This window comes from Festucalex cinctus, chromosome 10 (assembly GCF_051991245.1).
Source record: "Festucalex cinctus isolate MCC-2025b chromosome 10, RoL_Fcin_1.0, whole genome shotgun sequence".
NCBI classification, from domain to species: domain Eukaryota; kingdom Metazoa; phylum Chordata; class Actinopteri; order Syngnathiformes; family Syngnathidae; genus Festucalex; species Festucalex cinctus.
Genome location: NC_135420.1, coordinates 23,664,426 through 23,683,150, shown reverse-complemented (window position 1 = coordinate 23,683,150; position 18,725 = coordinate 23,664,426). Strand labels below are relative to the sequence as shown.

At 43.0% G+C, this 18,725-nt stretch overlaps 2 protein-coding genes across 11 annotated transcripts in view; one reads left to right on the top strand and one right to left on the bottom strand.

Moving 5' to 3' along the window:
• Positions 1 to 461: 461 nt before the first annotated feature.
• On the top strand, positions 462 to 2,207 carry zar1 (zygote arrest 1). The gene is made up of 4 exons (XM_077534156.1): positions 462 to 1,307; positions 1,628 to 1,720; positions 1,802 to 1,876; positions 1,988 to 2,207. The coding sequence occupies exons 1-4, from the start codon at positions 585 to 587 to the stop codon at positions 2,129 to 2,131; spliced, it is 1,035 nt and encodes a 344-aa protein (XP_077390282.1). The 5' UTR covers positions 462 to 584; the 3' UTR covers positions 2,132 to 2,207.
• A 525-nt stretch (positions 2,208 to 2,732) lies between these two features.
• fryl (furry homolog, like) overlaps positions 2,733 to 18,725 on the bottom strand; it is a 76,483-nt gene continuing 60,490 nt past the window's right edge. For 7 of the 10 annotated variants that reach the window (XM_077535424.1, XM_077535425.1, XM_077535417.1 and 4 more), the window contains 14 exons: positions 18,555 to 18,716; positions 18,402 to 18,476; positions 17,918 to 18,094; positions 16,714 to 16,914; positions 15,388 to 15,588; positions 12,231 to 12,637; positions 9,774 to 9,981; positions 9,444 to 9,593; positions 9,261 to 9,359; positions 8,810 to 8,878; positions 7,918 to 7,935; positions 6,455 to 6,565; positions 5,835 to 6,028; positions 2,733 to 4,425 (listed from right to left, as the gene is read on the bottom strand). In XM_077535424.1, the coding sequence (XP_077391550.1) occupies positions 4,185 to 4,425; positions 5,835 to 6,028; positions 6,455 to 6,565; positions 7,918 to 7,935; positions 8,810 to 8,878; positions 9,261 to 9,359; positions 9,444 to 9,593; positions 9,774 to 9,981; positions 12,231 to 12,637; positions 15,388 to 15,588; positions 16,714 to 16,914; positions 17,918 to 18,094; positions 18,402 to 18,476; positions 18,555 to 18,716 (2,313 nt within the window). In that variant the 3' untranslated portion in view covers positions 2,733 to 4,184. The remainder of the gene's footprint in view (positions 4,426 to 5,834; positions 6,029 to 6,454; positions 6,566 to 7,917; positions 7,936 to 8,809; positions 8,879 to 9,260; positions 9,360 to 9,443; positions 9,594 to 9,773; positions 9,982 to 12,230; positions 12,638 to 15,387; positions 15,589 to 16,713; positions 16,915 to 17,917; positions 18,095 to 18,401; positions 18,477 to 18,554; positions 18,717 to 18,725) is intronic. The other 3 variants (XM_077535418.1, XM_077535427.1, XM_077535420.1) reach the window with 2 other exon arrangements.

Genomic DNA, 18,725 nt, shown 5'->3' with positions numbered 1-18,725 from the left:
TCTTGGCTCAAGAAATTATTTCATTCAAATTTTAATGTTCTCAGCAGTCAGACAAAAACAAAGAAGTTAATGACTGCCAAAAAGAAGAAAAGTATAGGGAAGCAGGAAGTTTTGTTTTAGTTTTAGATATGAACATAGGTTGAATAGATACGCCTATGGTGCAGGCAGCTAAGGTAATGGGGCAATGACGTCAGTGCATTCCATGTGTGTGGATGGCAAGAAAATAGAGAAATTAAGAAAATGGAATAACCTTTCACCGGTAAAATACTTTATTTTAGTAGACTACAACATTTTTCTAAATACTTTTTTTTTTTTTTAATGTCCATTATTGCTCGTGAACGTTTTGGAATGTCGCCCCACCCAAAATGGTCGCCAAGTACGTACTGCTGGAGTAGAGGCATTGCTACAGAATCAATAAAGTTGTCTTGTCTGATTTCAAACCTGGTCACGCCCCCTTGCCTTTTGGGCGGGAACACACCGGCTTTGAATCAGTCCTAATTGGTAGTCACACGTGCAATTTAAATGACGACGCCTGCTCAACCTTGCTGGTTGAACAGCAGAAAAAAAAAGGAAAAACAAACAAAATGGCAACATATTGTGACGAGCCAGTCGATCGATATTTCTATACATCGTACAGCCACAACCCTTACGCGGGCAGATACCGGCCCAAGGAGGCTCCGTGGAAGTACAAAAGTAGTTACCTGCCCCACTATGGCGACGCCTCTGAGGCCTTCAATAACCAGCAGCGAGCCCAGCTCAAGTCCATCCTGTCCCAGGTCAACCCCAAGCTCACGCCGAGGCTCCGAAAGGCGAACACCAAGGACGTGGCCGTACAGGTCAACCCCAAGCGGGATGTCTCGGTGCAGTGCTCCCTCGGGCCGCGCACCCTCGTCGCCATGAAGCGAGACTTCCGGCGCAAGAAGGCCTCCGAGACGTCCGGTGACGCGGGAAGCCCCAAGACTGTTGTGCGTTACCCGCGGACACTGGCGCTCTACTCCCCCGTCGCCTACCGGAACATCACCTGCTTCGTGGCGGAGGACAAGGAGTCGCCGCTTGGGGAGGCTGTCGAGGCGAAGCGTGGTGAGGAGGTCGAGGCCGCTACCGGGGTCGCCGACGAGGTTGAAGTGGCGGAGGAGGAAGAGGATGAAGAGGAAGAGGAGGTGGAGGTGGAGGTGGTGGTGGAAGAGAAGACAGGCGGGGAGGAGGAGCAGGCCAAACTGCTGAAGTCTGAAGAGCAACCGAAGAGCGACGACACCGGAACCGCCGGAGAGGACGCTTCAAAGGGGAAAGCCAGAGTTCGTTTCCAGGTAGATACTGCACTATTGACGTCTTCCTTTTTTTTTTTTTTTTCTTTCTTTTTTAAAAAATGTTGTTTACAATTAAATTTTAAAATAATTTTGCACCAAAACCACCCCGTAGGTTTTATAGTCTACTTTGAAATTTGCTTTTCTAGTAATTTAAGACATTTCAACCCAGTAATTTACACTACACTGATACTTTTATTTGACTAGTCTTTGGGGTCGGGGTCAAAGTGAATAGTGGGCCCTATAATTTCCCCCGTGCTTAAACTTCTACTATGTGATGTATTTTCAATGGTGAACTTGATTTATTATTATTTTTTTTTCAGTTTCTGGAGCAGAAGTACGGCTATTACCACTGCAGAGAGTGCAATCTGAGATGGGAGAGTGCCTATGTGTGGTGCGTTCAGGGCACCAACAAGGTGAGGACTTGCAGCACATTTGAGGTTGTAAATATGGGTCAGCGTGTCTGACCTTGACCATCCACCACTGCTGCATTTCAGGTTTACTTCAAACAATACTGCAGGAAATGCCAAAAGGAGTTTAACCCGTACCGTGTGGAGGACATCACATGTCATGTAAGCTTACGGTTTGGGTTTAGCAGGTTTTTACAGGTTAAAAAAACAAACAAAAAACAAACAAACAAAAAAACGCTTTTTAGTCTTGACTAAACTGTCATCCATCTCCAGACTTGCAACAAAGCCCGCTGCTGCTGTGCTTTAACTCAACGCCACGTGGACCCCAAGCGTCCGCACAGGCAGGATTTATGTGGCCGCTGCAAAGGCAAGCGGCTCTCGTGCGACAGCACCTTCAGTTTCAAGTACATCATCTGATGACAGCAGGCGTTTAACTGGGTTGTTTCTGTACTTTGGTTCATGTTACATTCACTATTAAAATATCTATCTTGCATTTCTCGGAGGTGTCTGTCTTTTTGTAACTTTATTGGCCTACATTTATGGCCTAGATTCTAATATTTTATATATATATATATATATATATATATATATATATATATATATATATATTTTATTTTTTTGCCTGTTTTATCTTGGCTACACTAATACAGTACTTTAATTGGTCCAAGCAGATTTCAGCAGTTGTTGCCATGCCAATCTAATCTGCTTGGTGTGTTCTGAATCAGAAGTGGAGATTGATTTTTTATATATATATATATATATATATATATATATATATATAAAATAGTGGCATAGTTTCATCGTCAACATACCCATAGTGCTTGCAAGGACTTTATTTTTATATATTTATACCCACATGGGAACTAACCAATAGTTATTTGTGAAATTGAACAAATTTTACATACTGAATTTGCTTTGAATTTAACTGGAGTAGACTTTTCTACCATATTTACTGAGATGTCTGTTTTTAGACCATTCAAAGGTACAACAGTGCTGACAAATCATGTGAAAGTCTTGATTGTATGATTAGATCTTTATTCATCCAGAGAAAAGGCTGGTATGTGAGTGAACAAAAACAAAACATAATGCACCTCTAAAATAAAAGCTCTCCCAGGTCAAGAAAGAATCTTTAAATAAACAGCATTCAGAATGTACCAGACAAGCACTTGACTGTCAGGGAAGAAGAGTTCTGCTTGGTTGGTGGACAAACGAGGGAGAGAAAAAAAAAAAAAAGTCTCCTTATCTTTGGATTCTGAGGCGGAAGAAAGAAGGAATGCGTGGGGGGGGAATATGGATGCTACAGTAGAGCCCTCACCTCCTTTTCCCCATTCTCTCAGCTGTGACATCACAAAAAAAGGCAGCTCATCCCGTGAGGAATTAAAAAAAAAAAAAAAAAAAAGTTGGTTATGAATGACTCATCACATGAGCATGGCGTCCTCTGCAGTGCATTAAAGTACAAGGAAGGAGGGCAAAAATACTGCTTTTAAACTTTCTAAAATATATACAGAGTAAAATAAGTTACGAGCTGTGTGTTTGTATTATCTATGCAACACACAGCCTCTAAAGGCAGCGGCTTATTTGGTTAAACGGGCGATTAATATCCATGAAGGATACCTTGAAAGGGGGCAGATATATATTTATATCTCTGTAATATATGTTTCTCTTTTTACAACTGACTTCCCTGAGGATTTCCCACAGGCGCTCGCGCGTTAAATAACCCAACATTTACAACCGAGGAGGTTAAGCTCTGAATCATAAAAAATACATTTCTCCCCCCAAAAATAATCTGCTTTTCAACTCTTTCAAGCATGCTTTTTTTTTTTGCTTACGAACTTATCGATTGGCGTGCAGGGTTGAAAAAAAAACTGCAAAAAAAAAAAAAGAAGCACAAAATACAACTAAAATCTATCGTCCCACTGCTTTGCCAGGCACGCCGACGTGTGTGACTTATTGCAAACGGAATCTTGCATGAAGTTTTTTTGTTTTTAGTGTGGGGAAGATATACTACTGAAAAAAGGTTGGAATTTTGAGCTTTGGGTTGAAATTTTGGGATGAACCTAAAATGCACGAGAACGTTTACAGGTAAACTTAAACTGTTCAATGTTTCACTACTTTTTGCATAACTTAAAAATGAAAATGTCCAATATTTTCACTTCTGCCTTTCTGTGACTCTTCCAGTATCTCTGTGGATGACACTCTTATATTCCAGATGTGTCATGTTGCAACAGTGGTACTGGTAGCCTCACAGAAAGGCACACAATTAGACATCCCTTGAAATGTATGGGCCCATTCCAGGTTCCAGTGCTTTTTCGGTTCATCCGGAAATGTCATCCCAAAGCCCGAACATCCCAAACGTTTCCCGAGGAAATGTCTTAGCTCCAAGCGTCCATCCGGCATGACGAAGTCTGTCATTCCCACACATCCTTTTGTAGCCCTTTTGTACGGCAACTCTTGACGCCGTCGTCTCCGCTCACGGTCCTCCTCCTCCTCCTCCTCCTCCTCCGCCGGGAGCCTGCGCCCGACTCAGCGCCTCTCGGATCTGCAGGTTGAGCTCCATGAGGCGCCCGCTGGCCTGGGAGAGGTCGCGGCTGGGGCCCACCACGGCCAGGCAGCCCGTCTGGCCCAGCGTCTGGTGGCGGAAGTAGATGTGCAGCAGCGTCTGCACGGCGTCATCGCCCTCGCTGCCGAAAATGTCGTTGGGCCACAGGGACCTGGGGCAAGGACAGAAAGACGCTTGATGTCATGTTGTGTTGTATGTGTTGCTATAAATTTCCATCTATGGCTTTTTACATGTTATGTTAGCATTAAGCTAGCAGTCTTTCATCAGACAAACTGACATTGTTAGCATTATTATTCTAACTAGTAGTGTGACGATATATCGGTATCGCGATACTTTGTCTCCCAACAGATTATCGATACGCCTACGCAAGTATCGCGATATTTGTAGTTAATATACAGCCACTATAACGGCTCCATTGTTCATTACTTATTGAGCAATTACTTGTCGGGCCACGAGGGGGAGCACCTCATAAGAGTGGCGGGGAAATGTACGGAAGTCTTCAGGTGAAGAAGACTCATGAGCTTACTTTTACTTTGTGTAAGATGTTTATCTACCCAGCAACTGAGTCAGTTTTGCATACGTTTCTATGAAAGTGTGTAATTTTAACATTTTAAAACACGTTTTGTTTCGACTTTTTGAAGCACACAATTTGAGGAATATTAATATTGATTTAATTAGATTTAATATTTAAGTAATTTAATTTAATTTTGCAAAATTACTAGGGATGTAACGATATCCAAACACCACGATAGTATGTTATCGCGATATGAAGGCCACGGTACGATAATTATGACGATATTGTGGGGAGGTTCGTGATATAAAAAAAGTCACAATATTGTAAAAAAAAAAACAAAAAAACAAAAAAAAAACTCATACTAAAAAAAAAATACAATATTGTGCTTATACAGCAATGAAAAATATGAAAATATTATATATAAAAATATATTTGAGGCACTTACTCCACATATTGACTCAGTTCACAAGCATATTACTTTCCCCTTCATCTGCCCATTAGCGTGGATTTTCAATGTATCAGGGCCAAAAAATGGCTTGTGAAAATTAAACTGCACTAAAAAACTAGCCACCAGGGGGTGCTAGAAATGGAAATCAACCTAATTTTTTTTGTCAACAGTTGTGCTTCTTTTAATATCGTGACATGGCGACAACGATATATTGTGGGAGATTGAATATCGCGATATGACGATATTGTCGGTATTGTTGCGTCCCTAAATGCTACACACAAAAAATGTCAGTTTATATAATGAAATAATTGACTATGTGACTGACATGTTGCATGACAATAGTGTTTAAGAAAGACACAAATTTGTTCAAAGAAAGTGGTCTCTGTTAAGAAAACATTTGTAAAGTACTCACTGTGAAGAAGACACCAATTTTAATATTGTGTTTCAGTGATGGTAAAAAAAATGTCGAGTAGTTTTATCGTAGATTGTGGATTTATTACCTAACCAATATATCGATAATCGTGGTATTGTCATATCGTGAGATAATCGTTAAGGTCAGCCTTGTATCACATATCGTATCCAGGTGACGTCAATCTACCTGAAGACTTTGACTTGGGTGAGGGCCGAGCAGAAGTCTCGCGCTCTCAGCGTCTCGACCAGCGACTGGATGGCCGTCTCCGTGTTGGCGTGGGCGGCGTCCGGCATGCACACGTCCTCCTGGCCGTCGCCTCCCCTCTCGGCCGCCTTCAGGCAGCTTTCCAGGGCGCTGAGCTCGTCCGACATGTTGGTCACCTAGGCGACGGCAGATGGAAGGTGGGAGATAGATGGGAACGGCGCGGGTGCATGTGTCGCGTTGACGAACGGGAGCGGGGGAAGGATAGCGGCGAGGAGGAGGAGGCGGCAGCAAAATAAACATGGTGATTGAATTTGAACGCTAACGGCAGCCGACCCCATCAATCCCCATAAGAAATCATTCAATTTCATTCAGTTGTGTAATCCACTTAAAGGTGCATTAAGATGCAGCCCGGATAGTGAAGCAGCAGTCAGCAACTGTTTCCTTCAAGCAGTACATTTCCATTAGCTGGGACAGTTTTGTTTTGTTTTTTTTCGTGTTGTTTTTCCACTGTCAGATATTTGGGAAAGGTGCCAGAAACATTGATACTTTGGGTGAAACGGGACACGCCCACCCACCCCCCACTTTCTATGGCTCTGGCTCACCTCGGCCTCCCTCTTGATGGTGTCCACTCTGCTGATGAGCTTGCAGTAGGCCTGGAAGAGCAGCAGCAGCTGGAAGTGCAGCTTGTACAGGCGGCGGCACAACTCCAGCTCCTAAGCACAACACAAAAGCGAAATAAGGCAGAGGTGAGGAAGACGTAAAAACATACGAAGAGACAGCCGGGCGAGGTGAAGTTCCGGATGTCGGGTGTTGAGAGTCTATCGCTAGCAAAATTAGTCGATTAGAAAAAGATCCGTCATAGAGTGGCTGTCGGTATGAACAAGTGGATGATGTCACTAATTACAGGGGGTCCTCGATTTGTGATGGTACAAACGTGCCAGGTTAAAAATGGCACACAAATGAGGTAGTATGTGCTGCGGCCTGAGAATACGTGGTCAAGCAGCAACAGCAAGGCATGCTCACTTACCGTCTGTTTTTAAATATTTACTGTAATTATGACTTTATGAACAATAATTGAATTAAAGAACATTACAAATCTGACAAAAAAGGACAATAAAATAGGTACCCCCCTCACCAAAAGAGCGGGGGGGAAAAAAAAAATCACACTTGGCAAAGTCAAAAATACTATAAAAACCATGAAAAAAAAGAACAGATGCAAAAAACAAACAATTGTTGTGGGGGTCGGGGGGTAAAACAAAAAACAAAAAACAAACAAACATTAGAAAAGTCTATCAAAAACAAGAGAAAAAAATCAATCAACATTAGAAAAGTCTATCAAAAACAAGAGAAAAAAATCAGGCACAGACTGACAAAAATGCATCTAAATTTGACCCTCCAAAAAATGGCAAAACAAAATCAGGCAAGAAACAGGTACAAATCCGAAAATACAAAATCAGACAAAAATATTTCTAACGCTGGAAAAAACATTAAAAGGGTTACATAATTGAGGGAAAGGCTGTCAAAAAAAAAGAAAAACATGACAAAATTATGACAAAAAAAAAAAAAAAAGAGATAAAAATAGTGAGAAAAAAAAACTAGTTAAAAGCTGACAAAACTCAGGCATTTAGTCGCAAAAACCCGGCCATAACCTGGAGAAAATAGTGAGGAAAAAACACACCGACAATAAATAGGTCAATGATTAGTACTTCCCTACTTCCAAAATGGGGTTACGACGTTAGGTAGCCGCAATAGGAAGCGAACACTGTCACAAACTGAGACCCCCTGTGTTCATCTGGGAAGGTATACATTACAAGTCATTTGAAAAAGGGATGGCGCAACAAACATGCAAAATTAAAACAACAAAAGAAACCCCCCACTCTTTTTGAGCGTCACATCCTCCATTGGGATCACGGCAGGCAACACAAATCATTTTTTGCCATTCGGGCGCTAACAATATGATTGGATGAGGGCGTTCCATGTTATGTGGCCAATCAGGGCAGAGGTATAGAAGGGGTTGTGATGAGGATGGTTGGATGTTGTCTATTAAAACAGGAGAACCACTTACTGCCAGACTCTCCATGTGCTAAGCAAGAAGAAGGTGACAAGGAGGAGAGAAAGAGCAAAGAATTAGTCGGAATTCACACGACACTTGAGGGGTGGAAAGAAATGCATAAAAAAAAAAACGTGTGGTTGACAAGATTTTATTTTCGCCTTTCCCCACTGTATGTTAGCATACAGCTAGTGTATTTGTTAGAATAATGATGGACAAACATTTTTGTCACAAATAAACATTTATGACAAAAATGTCAAGTACACGTTGCCTTGTATAACTTAAATAGTTGCCGAACTAAACAGCAACTTTAGGAATGGCAAACCATACAAAATAAACCCAAGTGGGAACAGTATAAAGTAAGACAGAAGTGAAAATACTGCTAGTGCCACAACAAACAACGTCACATTCCTCAGCAAGAATGCATGCGCTTGAAAAAAAGGAAGTTAAAAAGTTAACACTGCAATATGAAGCTCTTTGATGAATTTATGAACAGTAAACACAATTTTGGGAGAGTTAAAGAGAAGCTAAGAATACACGAGAACGTGACATTCCTGTGACCAGGAAAATTAGCAAATAAAATATGCCAACTAGACAACAATGATTAAAAAGAAACACAAAAAAAAACTTACAAGAATGTCACAAAAGTTAGACAAAAATGGAAAAAGGTAGGCAAGAAATTAATATGTTCAAAAATATAATAAAAAAAATATAATAAAAAACAAAACAAAAATTGGAATGGAGGAAACACCTGGAATGGAGGAAGTCCGCAAACGAGCCTCAATAAAACTGGGTGGCAGAGTTTGCAGTTTCTAGTCTGAACTTTAGATTGGGGTTTAGACTTCAGTGGTGGGGGGCAGCGTGAGAGGGTGATGTTTATTCAACTGCAGAAGGCAGGTCGACCTACCTGTGCTTGGGTGTTGAGCCTCTGGCAGATCTGCTTGTCCCCGAAGGTTTTCCTGCAGTTCTCCAGCCACTAGAAACGGATGAAGACAAAAACTAAGAGTGACGCTGGTGACGGAGGACTTTGATGGCCTGCGTACGTCAGAACGGCAGTTCAAGCAAGGAGATTCAATAAAGAGCCTTGTACTTAGCGTATTGAAACAAAGCAGCGTGTTCAAGACGACGGGGTGGGAATATTTGACCCTGCGGGGAGCGTGCTTTTCTCATTCAATTAGCGGCCACGCATGCCACCCCTGCAATCTCATCTCCCGAGCGCCCCCCCCCCCCTCACTAAATCCACCCTCCCTAACTGATTTAGGAGCGGGTTATTTTTAGCCCCTCGCTGCAGCTGATGTCATGTGCGTGCTGACGCATTTGGCCAGATTTTTTTGGGGGTACGAGAATACACCACTTACGAGCTCCGCCGCCTCCCTCTTGGCGTTGTACGTGTCCAGGTGCTCCTGCAGCTCCAGCACGCTAAACTTGAGCGTCTCCAGCAGTCCGCACGAGACCAGCTAGGACAGAGGAAGGGGCACATGAACGTCCAATCATTAGCGCGGCGCCGGGGGTATGCGGAAAAAGGGTGCCGGCGGCCTCACCGTCTCGGCGTCCAGCAGCACGGTGGGGCAGCGCGAGTGCGAGGTCATGACCTCCAGGGAGCTGAGGAACTGATTGCCCATGCGCTGGAGCTTCTCGCCGAGGAAGTGGACCGACGCGTGCGTGATGGCGCCGAATTTCCTCTGAATGCTCTGGAAATGGAGAGGAAGGACGTATTATGCAATGTAGTAGTTCAGCCAAAGTTCACTGAACATAAAATGGCCTAAACTTCCAAATGGACTCGAGTCAATTGAAGAAGTTTACATGTGTTTGACTTGAACTACTTTCCGGCTGCAATATAAAGACATTAGTAGCTTGTCCGCCCGTTATACCTGAAAGAGCTGCGAGAAGACGTGGAAGGTGTAGACGGCAGATGATCCGTCGACGTCCGACAGCATTTGGTTGACGTGGCAGCGCCAGGCGTCTTCCGCGTCGTCGTAGGCGACGGGTTGGAATGCCGCCAGGATGGCTGACAGGAAGGGCGACGGGGGAGGTGAGGCCTGGGTCTCTGGGAAGCAGTCGGCGTCACCCTCATCTTGGCTGGAGCAACCCAATAAGGACAGAAAAGCAAGATTGATCAATTAAGACACTGTCATCAATGCACGAACCACCACAACTCACACCAAGATGCTCACACGTAGAATAACTGGCTAAATTGACTACAGCTCCTGAGGTGACTCATTAGGCCACACCCCTTAAAGGGCGCATCCGACATACAAAGATTACAGCAGGTTCAAGCAATGAAGACAATAAAAAATATATAATTTTTTATATTCTCTTTTTGTAATTATATTTGTAAAATATACAGTACTATATTTCTTGAATAAACACACAAGAGAAAAATATATATATATATATAAAAAAAAAACTTTGGCATGAATACATTGATAATCCGTGAGAAATTCATGCCCACCCAAAAAGGTTTTAATTGCTTCTTAATGCCACAAAGCAGTATTTTTACATTAGACAAGGCTTTGGCCTGAGCACAAAAACAACAAACATGTGAGTAAGGAGTATTGGTTCCAAGAAAATTCACATTTGTGAATTTGTGATGCCAAACAGTCAGTATGTGGGGATTTACTGTAATGTAGTGCTTCTCCATTAGTTTAAAAAAAATAGATATTGTGTGTACCCCCAACTCTCCGCCGTAACTATAAATACTAAATTGTATCATCTCCCTACAAAATTGTCTGTTTTAAGTACACCGCTGCAGAGGAGCTAATAGTCAAAAACAATGAGAGCGCCACTGCCACCTACTGTAGTGGATGTACAATTACATTTGATTCTAGCACGGCAACAAAACAAAACAACAAACATACACATTTACATTTTATTCTAGTAAGGAAAACAAAAACAAAAAAACATGGTCTCTGAGGTCACGTCCCCAGGCATCACACTGGACTGCTATAATGCCACATCAGTTATTTACAGTGGGGCACTGATTTGATTTATCAAATTGTTCACTGCCTGCCAAATTGTGACTTCCTGTCAAGTGAGTTAAGTGTGGAAAATCTAAAAAAAAAACTTGGAAGTCAGTATCTCGTATCTCAAGGCATCACTGTATGAGTACATGAAGTTACGAGCAAAATAAACACGCACCCCAAGGTACCACTGTACTGCATGCATTTCTTGTCCCAATTTTCTTTGGTGGTGTATAATGAGATTCGAGCTCACGTCAAATAAGTGCCTTGGCTCAATAAAAGCAGCTAAACACTGATGTAAACAAACGCTCGCCCACTTCATGATGGATTTGCTGCAGTGCTCGAGCACAACAACAAGAGCTATTAGCCACTTAGCATCACGCATTTCTCTCCCTCTCTCGCTCTCCTTTCTCTCTCTCTGACACAAGCACACACACACATATGTATATACAGTACTCACAGGCCCGTGGGACCAAAGAGCCTGAAGAAGCAGACGGAATACAAGTATCTGAAGCCGGCACTGCCGAGCACCGCCGCCGACACCGTCTCCGTCCTCATCCCCGCTCTCTCTCTCTCTCCCTCTCCGTCCTTTTCTCTCTCTCGCGGCACTAGCGCAGTGCAGACAGCCTCCGCATATTCGCTCAGTGCATCTCGCGGCCTCACAGCAGCGAGGGGTGGTTGTGATGGCGGTGGGGGTGATTTGAACAGTTGGACATAAATCCTCACAGATGGCCGCATGGCTCAACTGTTCAGTGCCCCCGTTGTAAACGCACAATCGCTCAGTAGTCCACCCCATCTGACCCATATGAGTGTCAATCATACGTGGTTTACTGACAGATGCCTCATGATGCGAACGGGCCGCAGAGAGCTGGAGCCCTGCTCCTTCCCGTTGCTCCCCAGCCGGGATCAATTCTTAAATAGGCGACCGGCTGTCCTCCAGCCAGAATTGGCCCACCTTGAGGAGGAGGCTTTCGTCATTCAGGCCCACCTGGGTGGGAGCCACGCCAGAGGAAATATTAACTGTCATGCCAAAGTGTTTAAGGCAGACTAAGGCTGGGCCAAAACAATGATGTTAAAAGTGGTGGAACCTCGCCTCCAGACAATGCTGTAAAAAGCTGTTTTCCTTTCTATGACATGGGAATACTCCCATGGCAAAACACCCAACAAAAAGCATCTACAGTGGTACTTTTACTTACAAGTGCGTAAGACTGGTGTGGTGTTTCGTGCTGTCACTATCAAATATTTTTAGGATTGATTAATCGACTAATCTGATTCATTTTCATTTTGCATTAAAGTGTATTACAAAAGCAAGATGTCCCTCAGGGGAAAACCAGGTGAGGTAAAAATCCCAAATCTCAATTCACTCACCTGGACATGCCAGAGTAGTCAGCCTCCTCCTCCTCACAACGTTCGTCCAGCTCCTTCAGGGCCTGAGTCACATCTTCCTCCCACACGGAGCCACAGGTGCTGTCCGGATCCGGGTCTGGGTCTAGATCCGGGTAAAGGTCCGGCTTCGTCTCCGCTTCGGCTGAGGGGTATAGCGGCAGAACCGTTTGGGGTTCCTCCTCACAGAGGGACCCCGGCGGAGTGTCTATGGCCGGCGGGGGAGGGGGGGCCGGGTCCAGGTCCTCCTGAGGCTCCGGGGGATCCTGCACGTCCGGGAGTTCACACAGGTCCGAGCGATCGGGGGGCACAGGGGGGGCGCTGCCAAAGCCCGTGTCCTCACTGACGCTGCTGCTCAGCTCGTCGGCCGCCGTCGTCATGCCGACGCCATCCTGCAACGTCAGCGCATCGTATATCACTGGGCAAGTTGACTCTGTATCTTCATTAAGGCCTTGACTTAAAAAAAAAAAATCAATCGCAACATCTCAATGACGCAAGTGGGACGTTAAAGTAGCCGTTTTAACTCATTCACTGAAGCAACCCCCTTTGCTCCTATTCACAAACACTGGCAAAAAGAGCTTGTTGCAACATGGCCCTGGCTTATCTCTTATACTCTGCTGCCACCTGTTGGCCGTTTTTGTAATAACTACCATTGCTTTAAGATTCCTTTTCAGTTCAGAGGCTGCATCAAAGGCTTCTATATGCTCTAGCATAAAAAAATGTTTTTGGGACCATGGTAATATTTAAAATAGAACATATTTATACGTATTTCGAAGCAAATGAGTTAACTTCATTCATATGCATTGCTAACATCTCTTGCGCGAAACCCAAGAAAACGAAAAGGGCTCAATAAACATGAGGCAATGTTAATCTATCTTGGAAACGGCATTAGAAATTTCACCCTGGTGCCAATAAAGCACATGAGGAAATGACCCGAGGTTTACCTCATAAGGGTACAGAGTGTGCTGGAGCCTGGAGGCCATTCTTTGGGATATCCCTCACACATTGACACATACAGTCATCTAGCGCAGGTGTTAGGGTTTCCTTCAGAGGCGCCGTTATCACTCATAAAAGTATGATGAAAGAAAATCTGACTTCTCAATGGATTATGAAACATTTTTGCAGCAATTGGAAAGTTGTATTCTTTCAGCCCTACTGACCACGCATATTTTTGAGATGTGGAAAGAAGCTGGAGTAACTGTAGAAAACACATGCAAGCATGGCAAGAACATGAAAAACATAAAAGCTCCACACACACGAAGACCGAGAGGCCGGTTTCGAACCTCAACCTCAGACCTGTGAGGCAGGCTAACCACTAGCTCACTGTACTCTCCCGACTTACAATGGTAATAATGCAACAACATATTTGGATTCCACAGCAGTGAACAATGACGGCACATGAATCCAAATAATCAAATGAAAGCACTTGTTTTTAAAGTTTTTTTTTTTTTTTTTTTGTCATCCTACTAAAAGTGCAATGCATTCAGCGAGGCCAGCGTGGCAGACGGCCAGTACATCAGGGAGGAGAGACGGGCTGCTATATTACAGAAAGCTTTTAGAAAGTGTCCGTCCGGTCCCACAAGGGAAGGAGCCGGAGTATTGATGGTTTTTATCCGGGGGGCTCATTACGCTAAGAGCTGCGGCTGTGATGTCCTTGGGGTGACATCGCAAACAGTGACTCAGTTGAAAGAAGAAAAAAAAAATAGTTGCGTATCCATCCGGGAACACCCGCTCTCGTCACTCATTCACACACATTTATGTGCAGGAAAAGGAGATTCCTCCCATCGATAAAATACAGTTCACATCGTGGCCATTTTTGGACAAAATGGAACCGATGAAAATTATATTTTTAATTAATTACTTGTTGTTTGCTGTCTTGAATCACACATTTTTTTTAAATGTAAAATGGGTTTTCAGTCTAGATTCAGCTCTTGAAAATTTTAGTTGGTTTGACATTAGTTTTCAACCAAATTATATCATTTATCAATTTTTGGACACGGGAGCAAATTCATGTAATTTCCTGACTATCCGTAAGAGGCGTTTCATGGCTTACTGCACTTCAACAGAGCAAATCAATGACACAATCTTTATTTTCAAAATGTAGAGATAGCCTCGGCTGAGCATGGAGAAGAATTACATTTTAATTTAGTAAGTGGTTGCTCCCACTGCTGGTTGAAGAAACCCTTTAGTATTAGTAATTTGAGGGTGAAAACGGCAACAGAAAAATACTAAAAAAAACATGCTTTTTTTTAGGCTTTTTTACAAGCTGCGCATTGTGCAAATAAACTGAAACGTGAAGGGTTAAAAAGTATATATATTTTTTTTTAAATAAACACTATCAAGTGTATTTTAATTGCTGATCCTTGGAGTATTTTGACAAAAACTGAGAATAAAATAATTGTATTAATAAAATAAATAAATGCTGCTTTTTTAATTTATTTTTACCTGATATACAGGTAATGAGTGATCTACAACACATGGCCTATCTGTCCATTCTAAAAATTCTAATCAAAAATGTTGCTTTCTTGAACAGAAATAACTAATCCAACTTGATACATTTCGCCCTGTAAAAATGGTCAAGACAATGCAAGAAGGGTCAAAGAGAACATAGTATAAATACTCATCATCGTTAGTATATGTGACGATTTACAACGGGGTAGCAGTGAATGCCAAGTGAGTGTGTTTGTTAGCTAGTGAGTGTACTCAAGCCCACGTGTCATACTCACACATGCGTGCCGTGGTGGTTACGGCGGCGGCGTCCAGTTCACAAGTGTTTAAATGGGAGGATTTATTTTTTTTCTTTTTCTTTTGAATCGTTATTGGAGGTGAGCAGTTACAGCTGACCTGAGGTGAGTCTTGTTTTTCTTGCATCTCTCCCCCAAATCAATATGCGAAAGCCCCACCACAATCATTATCACCCATTGGGGGAAAAAAAGGAATAGACAGCAAGCACTACACCACCCACAAATGCAGCAGAAAGAAGACAAAAAGCTTTAGTAAAAGCTGAAATAAATGAGGAGCCAAGCACCATCCTGACCAGTGCCATCATGAGAGATAAAGTGAAGAGTTGAAGGCAAAAAGAGGCAAGCTAGAAGGATCCCCAAGAGCACCACAATTTGTCACTGCTCCCCACTGATCGCACCTCAGGCAGCTGGCTGCTGGTGCTGTCTGAGCGGGCCGTCTCCAACGTGGGGCTATCTGGCCGCGGGAAGGTGGCCGGACGGCGGAGGGGCGCCAGGGCCGAGGCCTCCTCGGCCGGGGCGCCGCCCGACGACTCCTGGGACTGCTGCAGGGAGTCCACATGGTTGGAGGCCGTGTCATCTGTGGCCGAGTCACTGTTGAGCTAGAGAGGAGAGGGAAAACGTTTTCATACAGCGTTAGCTGCTATAGAGCTTGCACATGTGGATTATATGGACACAAAATTGGGACAGGAGGCCTTTTCAACCTCAGCAAGGAGAAATGGAAGGAAGTTTTGCACTTGAGCTCTTCTGGGAAGAGTTTTTTTTTGCATTCATTTTGCAGATTTGTTTTGTATTTATTCATTTTAATAAATCAATTTTAGGTTTAATTTATTTAATCAACTGGCTTCATTAAATAATTGTAACAATTGATATAATGTACATAATAAATGAAATTATTAGTACACAATTATATTTACATTTATTAAGTTCGTTAAAAATACAATTAAAAATGAGAATTCATTATTTTATTATTCAAATTATTTTACCTATTTATTTACCTATTTTAGATGCAGATTAAAACACTATTGCAATTGATACATGCATCAATGATATAATTAATACAACTTAAAAATGAGAAAAAAATTACTTTATTAAAATGAACTTATATTGGTATTTTTATACTTATTCAATTTTAAGAAAAATAATGTAAATTATTTTTTAATAATATTAAAAATTATTATTTTATTATATATTATATTATTATTTTAAAAATAAGAACAAATTGTAATTTTATTAAAGTAAACATGTTTGTACAGGATCAAAAACATGATTCTCAATTTAAGGCACCATTGTGTTTTAATAAGAAATTTATTTATCCATTAATTATGATTCCCTTTTGTTTACTTTGTTTTTTAACGGTTATTGTTTTCAAATACTTCATTATTTAATTGTTTTAAGTTAAGAATTATTCATATGTAAGGAATCATTACCATATTTTTAAAGTTTCGTTGAGCTACAACGGCGTACTCACCAACCAGAAAGGTGGCAACAGAGAGCTTAAAGAGGGGCGAGCTACAACCACCGCAGCAGAGGTTCATAGAAGGGGGACCACCAGCCAAGAAGCAAGCACCAAGCCCCTTGCGTCCACACAGCTCCAGGCTCAACACACACTCTCAAGCACATACAGTATACAGCCGGCTGTGTGAGGAGCATGGCAGGTTGGGTGTGCAGGAGGGCGGAGGTTGGGGGAGGGTTGTTTTATGGACGCTGATTAGAGTGCGACTTACGCGGCCGGAGCGGCTGAGAATCTGGCTAGCGCTCAGTACCTCCTCCTCGGACGACTCGTCCGTGTCCTCGTGGTTGGTGAGGTTGAGGCTGGGCGTGCTGCCGGCGTATTGGCACTCCTGCAGAGACGGCGTGTCCCCCTTGTCCATGCTCTCCAGGGAGCGACGGCGGACGCCCCAGTTGAAGTTGTCCATGCTCTCCCCCTGCAGGACAGACGTAGGCACAGCAGTGAGGCCGAGCAGAAAAGAGGAAGCTTGACACTGACAGATACATTAGCATGCGCTTCACTATGACGCACACATGCACACACACGTACTGACAAACATGAGAAACAAAAAACAAAACAAAAAAAACATGAAATGTAGCATAGCTGTGATTGTATAAAAAAACAAACGTAACACTAGACGCAGGGACACCAGATGGAGTGCATAAGACATCCAAAGTAGGGTACACACATACCGATAATTAGGTCCAATTTTTTTTTTTTAGTTTTTTTTTTTTTTTTTAAGCTTTACCATCAGAGTCAACAAAAGTCTGATCCCATCTCTAAAAAGTTAGACTTAGTGATTGTCTTGTAGTGTGAAGCATGTTTTTCCCCCCCCAAAAGCCATGTACATGCATCAAGACAATTGAGGCCGAATTTGGGGCAAACAGTAAGCCTGGCTTTTTCTATTTTTTTCTCTCCTAGTCCTACTCCCTTCATCTTTACATTTTCCATCAGTTTGGATGCCCTGTGTGACTGGACTGCCTCCAAGAGTCAGTCTTGGAAATACAGCTGACATGATTATATGCGTCTGAGCTGTTGAGGGTCATCTGGAGTACGCCAACATGGCCGGAGGATTTGTGAGCTATCGCAGATTTCAAAAACCGACTGAGATGTTAAAAGAGTACATGTGTACCCCGCTTAAGCTGCTCACAGACTTACCTGCAACTCCTTGTGGCAAAAGAAGAGAAGGAACACGGATGTTATAAGACAGTCTGGACAACTAAGATACACGGCAAGTACAAAACACGGACACACACTTTGTGTGGGATAAGAAGATTAAACATAATGACACTTGGAGTAAGTCAACATGGAGGGAAATTAGATGAGTCACATTCCCAGAAAAGGTGTCAGGAAATTCCTAGTATGTTGCAGGTGTGTGTGTGTGTGTGTGTGTGTGTGTGTATATCAGGCATCACATTAAATTTTGTGTATTTTCTCACCTCGGCGTCCTCCAGCTCAATGTCTAAGAAGTCAAAGTCCTTAAAGACGCCAAACTGCTGCTCACTACCCAGCTCCTCTGCTGGCCCCTCTTCCTCTCGTACCGCCTCCTCCACTGTCGGGATCAGGCTGGTCTGCTGATCGGCTGAGTCCAGGTCTTCGCTGGACGAGAAGACTACCTGTGTTTGTGGAGGGAAAAGAAAGAAATAGTTGTACAATATGCCAAAAAGTGAGTGTACCCCTCGCATCTTTGTGAAAGTTAAATCTCTTCATGGGACAACACAAATTTACTGCAACGTATAGCAGTCAGTCTACAGATTGTATAACTGTAAATTTACTGACCCCTGGAAATAACAACACACAGCCATTAATGTCTAAACTCCTGAAAACAACCTTAGTACAGTGGAACATACTAAACTGCGAATATGCTGGATGTGAATTTACAAAGACCTTGTTGAAAGCCTTAGTGAAGGAGAGAAGTCTTACAGATGGGTTTTTGGGAATGCCAGATTCCGGACCGCACAGACACAGAACATTCATAAGTCTCTCTCTGGTTCGTCTCTGAAAAGACACAAAAACAGGAAACATTTCAAATCCAGCCCGAAGTGGGGAAAATGTCCAGTTTTTCTGTTGCTCTACCTGAGAAAGTTGCGGCCTCTTCCAGCTAACCGGCACCAGGCCGTTGGAATTGGATCCGGAGGATGTGGAGGACGTACTCCTGGTGACGGCGTTCATCTGTGGTTTCCCGTTTCGACCGGCCACCGTGCGTTGATCCCCATATTTATGTCCGATGATGGGGGTCTAGAGAGT

Bases quoted from the DNA above. Each gene is read 5' to 3' on its own strand.
- zar1 (XM_077534156.1), top strand. From the start codon at position 585: ATGGCAACATATTGTGACGAGCCAGTCGATCGATATTTCTATACATCG. The intron at 1,721-1,801 runs GTGAGGACTTGC...GCTGCATTTCAG, and splicing joins GCGTTCAGGGCACCAACAAG to GTTTACTTCAAACAATACTG. The intron at 1,877-1,987 runs GTAAGCTTACGG...ATCCATCTCCAG, and splicing joins TGGAGGACATCACATGTCAT to ACTTGCAACAAAGCCCGCTG.